General features: G+C 37.7%; 1 protein-coding gene across 1 annotated transcript in view; it reads left to right on the top strand.

Moving 5' to 3' along the window:
* The first annotated feature begins 6,874 nt into the window (after window positions 1-6,874).
* The window catches only part of FMN1 (formin 1), an 89,242-nt gene continuing 82,822 nt past the window's right edge, over window positions 6,875-13,294 (top strand). The window contains exons 1-2 of the mRNA XM_081345392.1: window positions 6,875-9,100; window positions 10,106-10,223. Coding sequence (XP_081201518.1) covers window positions 7,568-9,100; window positions 10,106-10,223 — 1,651 coding nt within the window. The 5' untranslated portion in view covers window positions 6,875-7,567. The remainder of the gene's footprint in view (window positions 9,101-10,105; window positions 10,224-13,294) is intronic.

The following is a 13,294-nucleotide window of genomic DNA, read 5'->3' as shown; positions in this document are numbered from 1 at the left end:
CTAGGGGGGGCCTTCGCCCAGGTTCGCCTGGTGCGCCAGTTGCGGCCCTATCTAGACCGGGATGCCTTGCGTACAGTCACTCATGCGCTCGTGACCTCTCGGTTAGACTACTGCAACATTCTCTACATGGGGCTGCCCTTGAGGACCACTCAGAGGCTCCAACTGGTGCAGAATGCAGCCGCGCGAGTTGTGTTGGGGGTCTCCCGATACTCCCATATTACACCTCTGCTCCATGAACTGCATTAGCTTCCGGTTACCTTCCGGGTGAGATTCAAGATACTGGTAATGACCTACAAAGCCCTACATGGCATGGGTCCGGAATACCTTAGGGAGCACCTGCGGCCGGCAACAACTTCCCTCCGCCCAGTGCACTCCCACAGAGAGGGCCTCCTTAGGGTGCCACCGGTCGGAGAATGCCGTCTGGTGGCTCCCAGGGGGAGGGCGTTCTCTGTGGGTGTGCCTGACCTTTGGAACCATTTACCGGTTGAGCTCCGGATGGCTCCCGACCTTCGCTCCTTCCGACGTGATCTAAAAACCTATTTGTTTGAACAAGCCGGCCTGGTCTGATGGGTTTGGGTTTTAATTATTGTTTTAATATAATTTATTTTTACATTTGGGCACTAGGGTTTAATTTGTTTTTAATTTTGTATTTTGGTTATTTGGTATTTATGGCCCTGTTCACTGCCCTGAGTCCTAAAGCAACGTTTCGACGAAATCCCATCCGTCATCCTCAGGCTGGTGGCTTCAGGAAGCTGAAGCCACCAGCCTGAGGATGACGGATGGGATTTCGTCGAAACGTTGCTTTTACACCTTCAACTCTACGTGGGAAAAAACCCGAATGACCAAAGTTCCATATATATATATATATATATATATATATATATATATATATATATATATATATGTGTGTGTGTGTGTGTGTGTGTGTGTGTGTGTGTGTGTGTGTGTGTGTGTGTTTGTGTGTGTGTGTGTGTGTAAATTTTAGATTGCTAACAAAGAATTAAAGGGAGACTGATATGTTAAATGCTTGTTAACTATTTAGATTACCTTGCTAGGCCCCAAACATGGGAGAAATCTTTATTTCCTGTTTCGGCCTAACCGAAGGCCATCCACAGGCAGTAGTCAGAACAGTGACAGCTCATATTTGTGTAAATTTTAGATTGCTAACAAAGAATTAAAGGGAGACTGATATGCATTTCAAACTTATTTGTTTTCATCAGTCAGCCATACCCTTCTGAGATTTGAACCTGGGCTGATTGCACATTAGGCAGTTGTTTTAACCTCTAGGCCACAAGCTCTATCTCACTTTGTTAGCTGAGAAGCAAGGGAGATATGTGTTAAATGCTTGTGTTATATACATACATACATACACAGTGGCTCAGTGGGTTAGGACGCTGAGCTTGTCGATCAAAAGGTCAGCAGTTTGGCGGGTAGAATTCTGAGTGCCACGTAACACAGTGAGCGCCTGTTACTCGTCCCAGCTTCTGCCAACCTAGCAGTTCAAAAGCACGTAAAAATGCAAGTAGAAAAATAGGGACCACTACGGTGGGAAGGTAACAGCGTTCCGTGCACCTTTGGCGTCTAGTCATGCCGGCGACATGACCACGGAGACGTCCTCGGACAAACGCTGGCTCTTCGGCTTTGAAACGGAGATGAACACCGGCACCTAGAGTTGGAAACGACTAGCACGCATGTGCAGGGGAACCTTTATGTTTACACACACACACACACACACACACACACACACAGACATATATATATATATGTATGTATGATTAATTGTGCTGAAAAATCATTAACTGTTGATTGAAAATAATATTTATTATTTAAACTAGCAGCTAAATCTATACCTCTAAATATATAAAATATGAACTTCCCAACAGCTGGATAATCATGGAGCCTTGGCAAGTTCTTATTAATGGTGGAGAAGAATTTGGCAAAGTTACTTTTAGGGAGAAGGTGGCACATTCTCTTCTTCAGAACTTCCTTCCTTCCAAATTAGCTGAAAGAAACCCTTAAAGGTAATATTATATAAAAGCATTGACCTGCCATTCTCCCTCAGAAATAACAACCATGTGAAGGAGACAAGAGATAACAGGGGGAAGATGGCAAGTGAAAGGGCATTCCCTTCTTTACCTATATAATCTCAGGAGTTTCACATTGGATGGAACCTAAACATTGTGGATTGTACTTCTAAGAAATAAAAACAAATATCTGGACAATATAACAAAGCAAAGTACTGTAGCAGGATACCTTAGAAATACTTCAGTTTTTCCCCAAATAGTTGTTTTTATATTATTTCTATATTTACGTACATTTGAACAGACTTTATTTTTTAAAACAAAAGACCACTTACATTTGCAAAACTTCAAAATGAGCAGGGGATGGGCGTTTTCTGTGTCGTAATTATAGGGGAAGCTTAACCTTATAAGTACTTACAGGTATTCCTAAACTTACAGCCATTCATTTAGTGTCCATTTGAAGTTACAACAGCACAGGAAAAAAGTGATTTATGACCAGTTTTCACACTTAATAACTGCTACAGCATCTCCATGGTCACATGGTCAAAATTCAGGCTCTTGGCAACTGGCATTATTTATGACAGTTGCACAGTCTCTGGGCCATGTGATCACCATTTGTAATCTTCCCAGCTGACTTTCAACAAGCAAAGATAATGAGGGAAGCCAGATTCATTTAGCAACCTCATATTTCACTTAACCACCACAGTAATTTACTTAACTGTGGCAAAAGTATCATAAAATGAGATAAAACTCACTTAACAACTGCCTTGCTTAGCAAAAGAAATTTTGGGCTTCATTGTGGTTGTAAGCCGAGGACTACCTATATTTATTCACTCTGTAACTTGATATCCTGTTTTTTCTGTCAGTTGGTCTTCAAAGGGGGCTAATAATATACAATGTCATATATTAACCTGCCAGCAAACACTGAACTATTATTAGTACCATTTCTTAAAAACCTTGCCTGAAGAAGACAGTTATTTCTTTTCCTAAGTGGAAAAAACGAAATACAGTTCCTTAGCTTGGGCATGAGACATGGGTCATTGCATCATGAAATTTGGTAAGAGCACTTCTGCTGTCAGTCCTGAACAGGATTATACCAAGAAAGGAATGTTCTGAGAACTATATAAAAATTACGGATGTTTCTCAACCTGATTCCTGCCTTGGGCAGGGGTTGGACTAGAAGACCTCCCAGGTTCCTTCTAGCCCTATGACTCTGTGATCCTCAGGATCTTTCATATGAGTGGACTTCAACTTCCAGAATTTCCCCACTGGCAGGCTGGCTGGGGCAATTCTGGGAGTTGACGTCCATGCATATGGAAGTTGTTGAAGTTGAAAAACATTGATTTAGCTATTTTTGAAAAACTAAACAAGGTGAAATCTTACTAATATTTCAATGGAAGGCTGCCAGGCTTGAAAGTTAGGTTGGAAATACAAAAACATCCTGGGGGAAAAACAGCGGCAAACTACTTTTGTACTGTTGCCAAGATAATGACATGTCCACATAGATGCCAGAAATTAAGGTTTAGTCAAGGAGATTTTTTTTTTACTCCTGGCTCATCAGTTGTCTTTCCAATTTATTGGGTAAGATGAATAAGTAAGCTTGAAAGAAAAGAATAAATGCTGAGATATAAAAAGAGATCATATTTTTGAAAGCTTACTTGGACAAAATAGGCTGCCAAGCCTGGAATGAGTTTTGAATGATAACTAAATTTGTGTCTATCCAATTATCAAAACCATATGCCACAGCAGATTTATTATTATTTTATTTAAATATTATTTATTATTTAGATTTTTTTAATGAAAGGTGCTGCATAATTCATTTATTATTTTACATGGTTATGGTATTGCAAAGTTTGATAGTGACATAGAGAATGAGAGAGAGAGCAACTGTGAGGTCCCTCCACTCTATCCTGCAATATGCTTTTTATTAGCATAACTTAGATGTATTTTTTTTCAGAGAAAGTATTTTTATTTTTTTTATTTTTTTTAAATTCCATTTATATCCCGCCCTTCTCCGAAGACTCAGGGCGGCTTACAAGCTTAGCAGTAGCCTTCATTCTATGTATATGCCTGCTTATTAGGGCTTTCATACACCCCCCAAGCGGCATTATTACAAAGTCAGCTTAATTGCCGCCAACAATCTGGGTCCTCATTTTACCTACCTCGGAAGGATGGAAGGCTGAGTCAACCTTGAGCCTGGTGGGATGCGAACCTGCACTAATTGCAGGCAGCTGGTGTTTTGAAGCAAACAACTGAATTCCCACAACTGTCTTTATTTTCTAAGAACATTATTAGCTCAGACATATCTGGTCAAATTGTAGGTTTGAATGAATCCATGAGTAAACTGAAGCTGAAACTGCCTCTACATGGCACAGAATTCAGTACAATCTCTTTCTCTTTGAATCCATGTTTGCTATTTTATAAGTAGTTTAATTCACAATTTGACTTAACTTTTGCATACAACTGTAAATAACCAAGAGCTCCAGGTTCTTCTTGTTCTTGTTTAGGGTCATCAATCTGTTTTTCTTCCAAACAAGCTCTCAATAGCATGAATTTGTTGTAAGAGGAAGGACATCTTTTAATTGATTCTTAAGTTGTTTGAGTCCTTCTGAATACCGGAAGCATTTAATTACAACCTTTTTACAGTAATATCCTAGGCTTTGATGTGTGTAGCATATTCAGAGATGATATCTGATAATGAGATTGTTCCATTAGAATCATAATTCCTTTCAACAATATAGTAATAACTACACTATACTTTTGTAATGTAATATTACATATGAAATAAATAATTTGCCATCAACACAATTCTTTTTTTAAATCTATGCCAATCTTCCTGCTGTTTTTCAATTTGTTAAAATTTATACTTTAGTTATATCATAGTGTGAGGAACATGGCTGTGGAAATTATATTTGAGGAAGACAAAACCTTAGAATATATTTTCCAGTGCTATTATGTAATGGAGAATGATATATTTATTAATTTTACTCACCTTGATTTAGTTTAGCCTTGTGATGGAACTTTGGACAAAAAAAATATTTCAGATGGCACAGTCTGAATGTTTAAAGATTTTTATGACACTAATGATCATTTTTACTTTATCAATGTGAACAGCAGATATTGCTTGCATTTATCAAGTAAACATATATGTGTAAAAGCTAAATAGATGGAAAGAACTGTGACCTATTTAGCCAAAGCAAATAAAATCTCATTATCCTGTCTACAAATATTCCACTTAAGATGTCACATCACTGGTTTTAATTTCCAAAGCATAATAATTAGCCTATAATTATATATATATTTTGAATAGTAGAATGTTCATCAAGGTGAGTAGGCTATGACTGTGCTCAAAAAAGAGAATTTGGGAAGGTGTAAATGAATGGCCATGAAAGAAAGAGGTAGAGGCATCAGTTGAGCTAAGAAACTTGTTTGAGAAAATGTCTCAGACGTATCTTTTCTTGTTCACATAAAAATAAAGGGAAGAAAGGAAACACATTCAGGCTTCAGATTTGCAGGATTCATTTATGGCTGTTATAATAAAAGTAATCCTTCTCTTTATGGCATTCATTTATTAGCCGAGTCTACCTTGACAAAAAGGCTTTCTTTCTTTCTACAGAGTTGGAGGTTACTCTCCTTGTGCAAGGAAACTGTGCCCCTCTCCATTCTCAAGGGTACACTAGGTCCCATGAACAGATATTGAAGAGGGAAGGAATGAAGGGATTTAATGTTATACCTAATGGAATAGACCAGACATGTCAAACACAAGGCCCGGGGGCCGGATCCGGCCCGCAAAGTGGTTTCATGTGGCCCACAAAGCCATCCTGGAAACAGTGAGGTAACGGCCCCCACTGTCTTGACCCTGGCCCAGAGACCCTCCTGCCAGAGACCCTCACATCTGTCCCACTCCTGCCCAGGCCCCCATTGGCACCCTTGATGCGAACGATGTAGAGCTGGCCATGCCCACCCAGTAGGCCATATGCACTCTAGCCACGCCCACCCAGTAGGCCATGCCCACCCTGGCCATACCCACCTGGCCCCTTGAGGGCAACCGCAATGCTGATGCAGCCCTCAATGAAATTTAGTTTGACACCCCTGGAATAGACAAAACATATGAAACTCTATTTTTAAAACTTGTTGAATTTCCAGGGTTTTTGCAGCCATCAAAAGCTGTGGGTGAAGTTCCTGAAGCCATTCCTCAAGCAGCCATATCATTAATTTCTAATGGGATCATATGTATGTATTATGATATTAAAGAATCATATTAGCTTCTATTAATTACTTTATTTCCATTTTAAACTAAATTAAACATTTGCTTTGACCCTGTCAGGTTTTTGAAAGGGTGCCCAGGGCATTCAATTCGAAAGCCAATCCATACCTCCAATAAATTTTATATTTTAGAAAAGAATTACTGATAAATGTTAAGCAAGTAAGTTGAAAACTAGCTGCTCCTTCACCTACTTTACACTGTTAAATTTTACACCAACAACTGTACCTATCTGGAATTGGTTTATGTTGCTTTCGTTCATAAAATGGGAAAATAAGATCAACCACAAGGCCTACACTGCAAAGGTATTCAGAAATTAATTAGTTGTGTTATACAGTATATGTGCAAACACCCATGTGTACATTTGTATAGTGAAAAGACAGCAGAAATACATATTTCTAAATGTCCTGTTCTCTCAGAGTTAATGAATATTCTCTCTGTTTACTTTGCCCTCCCATATAACTTCTAATCCGTGGGTGTGGTGAAACTGCCTGATTAGTACCTGTTTGTGGGCCACAGAAATGGTAATATGAAACCAATCTTCTTGATGTTCACTCGCTGCAAGCTACATTCCAGACCAAACCTGCACCAAAGCGGAAGAGTGTTTTCTTTTTTATTATTATTCAGTTTCAAGGGCAGTACAGTCAGTTAACTTCAACATTTGGAATTCTCCAGAAGGCAAAGAAAGAACTTCTTTAGGAAAGAACTTCAACTAAATTCCAATCCATCAAGACTTTCCACATTTCTAATACATAGCCGCTCTGAAGATTCTGCTAAAGCAGCTTTTGACCACAGTGGGGATCTTTCTGAAATTTTCTGCTGACATGAGCCGGCACGAGGAAATAACAAACAGCAAGTACCAGTTGTTCAGTACTAACCTTTAACTCTATTTTCTAGAAAGTAAAAAGCTTTGGAACTCACAGAACTGTAGGAATCAATGCAACTGTGACTCGTGCTTTTCAGCTGATTAGTTTGCAGATTTGCCCTGACCAAAAAAAAGACACTTTTTGTAAAAAGTAAGCTGTGTTGCTACTGAGAAAACGTGGCATGCAAGATGAGTGAAATCTTCCTGTTTCTTCTGTACTAAAGTTATAAACGTTGGTAGGAATTTGCATTACATAATACTGTGTTGTAGGAAAAATAGTGTATGATTTGGAGAAACAGCTTCCCTCCATAATGATTCAATTTACTTACTGAATGAACAAAATATTTCTTGGAAGTAATTGTACAGAAATAAATAGTTCTTGTTCCAGGAATATATGTGTGTTTTGATTTGCCCAACATGGAAAAAGATTGTGATTGTGGTAAGCTGTCTAATCCAGGGAAGGAGAAAGAGACTGAAGCAGGCCATACTTTATTTACTAAATTTTCTATGAAAGCACTGTTTGGATTTACAGATAAATTAGAACCAGGAGCTTCAAAACAGCAAGTAGTTTTAAAAGGGCTTCAAAATGTCAGTGAGGATATTGATAACCATGTGGACAATAAGGACAAGAAGAACAGAGTAAATGAAGAAGCTGATCCAAATGCTGTTCATCTGCTTCCAGAAATGGTGCAGGAAGAAAGTAATGTTCAGGCTGTTCCAGAAGCTGACACAAGAGACATGTTTATTTCGGAGGCAGTCTCAGGAATGGGTGACTTGGCTTCAAATGACCATGCAGAAACTATTACTGGTGCTTCAAGTGTGCACAGAATTTATGTTGGAAACTTTGTTGACTCTGAAAACAATGATAGCATACATAATACCTCGATAGACTATGCTTTTGTTTCAGATGGTCATCAGGCTGATATTTATGGCACAAGTGACTTGGAAACACAGCAAAGGGAGCAGAAGGAGCCATCTCTCTATTCTAGCCACTCTCCTTTGTGTGAATTCAGCAAACAAGATTGTAAGGATTCCATTCTTGTTCAGGGTACTTTGGCTCATACAACAAATGACACAGAATTAGACAATGGAAATGTAACAAACTACCCTGTGTTAAATTGTGCTGCATCATTGGAGGATAATGATCAAAATAAAGAAGACACAGAACTAAATATAGAAATGGGTAGTGCTATAGCAGGGGATAACACAGAGCCAATTCTACCAAGTGGCAAATGGCCTTCAAAAGAAATGGGTGATGCAATACCAGAAATGTATTTAAATTCAAAGGTTAGAACACTAATTAAGGAAAATAATAGTTCAATTTCTACAGCAAAGGATATTCAGGAAGCTGAAGAAGAGCAGGGATCTCTTTCAAGTAACTGCAGCACTGATTCTCCTACAAAGCCAGCTTCAAGTGAAAAGTCCTTTCAGCTCCCAGCCTTCTTTAGTGGATTACGTGTCCGAAAGAAAGGGTTGTCTACAGATCCAGAAGAAACTGTCACCGAAATCAAACAGAAAGACAGTGATCTAGCTATGCTCAAACTAAGACAGCCTGTTAAGAAGTCGAATCTTGCACCTGACCCGATAAACAAGAAGAAAATATCAGAGCCGAAAGGTTCTCCTACCTTTCTAGAACAGCTTTCTCAGTTGTTAGGGCCTAAAGCTGAGGAGAAAGGTATTGATGAAGTAGTACCGGCATCTGAAGAGGTCGAAGAAAGGAAATCTTATGTGAGAACAGATCCATCTGAAGAAATGAAACCAAGTCCTGCAGAATCTGCACTGGATGCATTTAAAGCTTTATTTACACGTCCTCCCAAAAAAGAGACAACTGCTGACACTTCAGAATTAGAAGCAATAAAACGTAAAATGAAACATGAAAAGGAAACTTTGATGGCAATATTTGAGAGGTCTAAATCAAAATCCAGTGATGGAGCCACAGAAACAAAACCAGTAGGTTGATTGATTCTCTTGTGTGCTATGTCTAGAATACAGTAGCAAAAACCTGGAGTTTTTTGTGTTTAGGTTTCTTGAGTGGGATGAATTAAAATAATGATAGTAAGTTCTGATGCAGAAAATATACCAAACTGAGGCTTCCCCCCATTTTATTTTTCTCAGCACAATACTAGATTATCTTGTTAGATTTGTGCATAAAGACAGTATTGTATAAAATAGCAATGTACATTATACAAATATAAATTATCATATGTTAGTAGGCAAAATCTTATATGCCTGAATTGTCAGATTATATTTCATTTAAAAAAGAGCAAGAGAAGTGGCAATTAAAAGCCTTATTTGCCTATAATTTATAGATTTGTGACTTACTCATTATTTCAATTTGTTTTTGAAAGCAAATCAATGATTAGTCAACATATTGAGGAGCAAATTCTCATTTGTAAAAACATTTAAAAATAATTTGTGTATATTTAATACATTAACATTTTGCTTTTATCCAAGAGGTTTAAACCAGGATCATGATATATGTTTACTTTTATCTTTAAAATAAACCTGTAGGGTAGTGTAAATTGATTATTATTACGCTACTCAATTTCACATGATGAGTGTTAAGAACCTGTTACTGAACTTCCACCGTAGTTTGACACTGTCAATTTAATCTAGTGACATTGTGCATTGTCTATCATTTTCTATAGTTGGTAATCCCGTGCTTGAAGTGCATACAAGGATAACATGCTTACATGGAGCATTAAGTTAACTGTGATAGTCTATACAAAAAGGGAAAAAATGCAAATCATAATGATCCACTAGTAAAAGAAAATAATGTGAACCAAATAAAAAGCCCCAATATGTGCAAGCTTTTATGTTCCTCTTCTTCAAGTCCAAAGTTCTGCAAAATGAAAATAGGGAAAGAAGAAAACAAAAGTGGATGTACAATAATTTATAATATTAAAGTTAAATATTGTAATACATTTTTTTTGTTTTGTTGTTTTGTTTTATCAGGCTGATGTAATTCTTTCAGAGCAGGATGACAAGACTCCAGGAAGACTCCAGACTGTCTGGCCACCACCCAAAGCAAAGGATGAAGAAGAGAAAATAGGCTTAAAATATACAGAAGCAGGTAATTGAAAGCAGTGATACATAGGATTGGTAATGATAGATTTCTTACACAAATGCTTACACAATATGCTTGAAAACAAAAGTTATTGCATCATTTCCACAGGTTGACATAGGTATATATGTATATATGTTACTGATAATGTGTGATAGAATGCATCAGGTTTTTAGGCAAAGTAAGACATGTTTGTGTTATTTTAATATGCTATATACTTTCCCTAGGCATTGTATATAATACCTAGGCATTCTGCAGAATGACAAGAATCATTTAGGCAAACTATGAGAAGAGAGTCATGAAAAGGGTTAGTGTTAGGTTAACCTACTTTTTTGAAAAGATGTACATGAAAATGAAAGAAGAAATACAAAATAAAGTGGAGAACCTTTACTGAAAAAAAATCGAGAGAAAAAGACCAGCGTTGACCTACTTGTTGCAACAAGGAAGGCTAGAATGGCATTTTAGCAGGAGTATTTTATACTTTGCTGGTTTGCCTTTTGGTACTGCATAGAAAGCCTAGGAAATGAAATATTAAGCATTTCATACTTTGACATCCCATTGTTGATGTTCTATAGAATTCCTAGACATTCTATAAAATGCCTAATTTCACATTTTGACGATAACATATATAAAACGTTATCATGGTCAGCGAGAAGTGACATAATAAAAGACAGGGATGTAACACATAAAGCATAAAAATGTATAATTGCAAGGTTCTAAAATTAGGAGATAATAGCTTTATGATATGTTACAAATATATTAGTTTCTGAGCAATGCTTCTTAAGTGTGATATATATAAGGATAAGAAAATACTTTTTAAGCAAATCTTTTTCAAGCCATATACCAAATTTAAGAATCATGATGGTGCTACTGAGAATCTCAGAAGGAATCCATAGCATCCTGGGAAACAGCTTTGACTTCCCCCTCCCCCCATAACTGTTAGATTGAGCTAGGAAAGAGAAGCATTGTCATACTCACTTGGTGAAAAGTTTTGATTATATAGCATGTGCTCTAAATGGCATTCTCACTGTTTGTTGCACACTTAACAAAGAGAAGAGAGTTTAGAATGCATGGGGCTGCACACAAAGATTCTCACCTAATTTGAGAAATGCCAGAATTAGTCACACTTAAGTAAGAAAGTAAAAAAAAATGTTCATGATGTCTTAATCCACTGATCTTCACAGGAGGGCCAATACCTTGTAATGTGGGTTGCTCTGGGTGGAGGCATCCATCGTAGACTATTTAGATAAGTTCCAAGGTCCCAAAGATTTGAAATATTACTTATCTAACACATGCATGTTCTCATTATGGCTATTCATTGTTTTGAGCCTAAAATGTTAGTAACTTATTTACAGTCACCCTGGAATCAGTCATTCCCCTCCTAATGAGGGAATTTAGGTTGGCTTCCAGGTGAACTTTTAATCCTAAATGACACAATCAAAATCATTAGCTGATTTTTGTGCTATAATAACTTCTAGAGAATTCTCCCAGGCTGTAGCTGTCACAGAACATTCTACTTACATAACAGTATAAGCACTGAGCTGAATCCAGCTCCTTTTCTGAAAATAGGATCATTTCCTTGGTTGACATCTGCTCAGGATATTTTCACCAGTAAAAAAGGAGTCATTCATTAATACCCTTTTTCAGCTTCTCCCACTATTGCACATAATCATGGATATCTTTAGGGTTGATTATGGAAGCATGGAGAGGTTTACAGAATCGAAAAGAATAGCAGAGTTGGAAGGGAAATTGGAGGTCTTCTAGTCCAACCCCCTGCTCAAGCAGGAAACCCTGTACCATTTCACATAAATGATTATCCAGTCTCTTCTTAAAGCCCTCTAGTGTTTGAGCACCCACAATTTCTGGAGGCAAGTTGTTCCACTGATTAATTGTTAGGAAATTTCTTCTTAACTATCAGGAAATTTCTCCTTAGTTTTAGGTTGCTTCTCTCCTTTAGTTTCCATCCATTACTTTGGAGAATAGGTTGACCTTTCTTATTTATGGCAGCCACTTAGATATTGGAACACTGCTATCATGTCACCCATAGTCCTTCTTTTCATTGAACTAGACATAACCAATTCCTGCAGCTGTTCCTCGTATGTTTTAGCCTCCAGTCCCCTAATTATTTTGTTACTCTTCTCTGTACTCTTTCTAGAGTCTCAACACTTTTTGAATGTTGTGATGACCAAAACTGGATGCAGTATTCCAAGTGTGATTTTACCAAGGCAATATAAAGTGGGACTAACGTTTCATGTGATCTTGATTCTATCCCTCTGTTAAGCAGTTTAGTACTACATTGACTATTTTGGCAGCTGCAGCACAGTTAAATGATTGTCCACTAGGGAAAATTGTCCATTAAATTTACAGGGTAGAGGAATATCAACCAAATTGTGCTGTCCCATCCATTCTGCTAATGGACCTCGCCTTTGAATCCCACGGGTATCCACTCAGGCAGATTTTTAATCTAATCCAATATCTGATTTATGGTAACAAAATCCACAACTATGTGCTTTGCTGTTTATACATTCATATATTTCAGAAAAATATATTGAATTATTGGAACTTTATAAAATTCTATTTTCAATATATTTTTCCATATTTTATTGTAAAAAAAGTGTCTCAATAGGTAGTAGCATTTGGATCGTTTTCCGTATGTGACCCAGTTGGGCCTGACTAGCACCTCCTTAAATAAGAGAAACAATCAAAGAATGAGCTGTTAAGTATATAAACTATAAGGTAGAATAGTGTTTCTCGATCTTGGCAACATGATAGGGGTGACATGATAGCAGTGTTTCAATATCTCAGGGGCTGCCACAAAGAAGAGGGAGCCAAGCTATTCTCCCAAGCTCCTGAAAGCAGGACAAGAAGCAATGGATGGAAACTAGTCAAGGAGAGAAGCAACCTAGAACTAAGGAGAAACTTCCTGACAGTTAGAACAACTAACCAGTGGAACAACCTGCCTCCAGAAGTGGTGAATGCTCCAACACTGGAAGTTTTTAAGAAGAGACTGGACAGCCATTTGTCTGAAATGGTATAGGGTTTCCTGCCTTAGCAGGGGGTTGGACTAGATGACCTCCAAG

Source organism: Vipera berus (assembly GCF_964194415.1).
Source record: "Vipera berus genome assembly, chromosome: 1".
NCBI lineage: Eukaryota > Metazoa > Chordata > Lepidosauria > Squamata > Viperidae > Vipera > Vipera berus.
The sequence above is the reverse complement of the archived record's forward strand: the minus strand, read 5'-3'. Positions and strand labels throughout refer to the sequence as shown.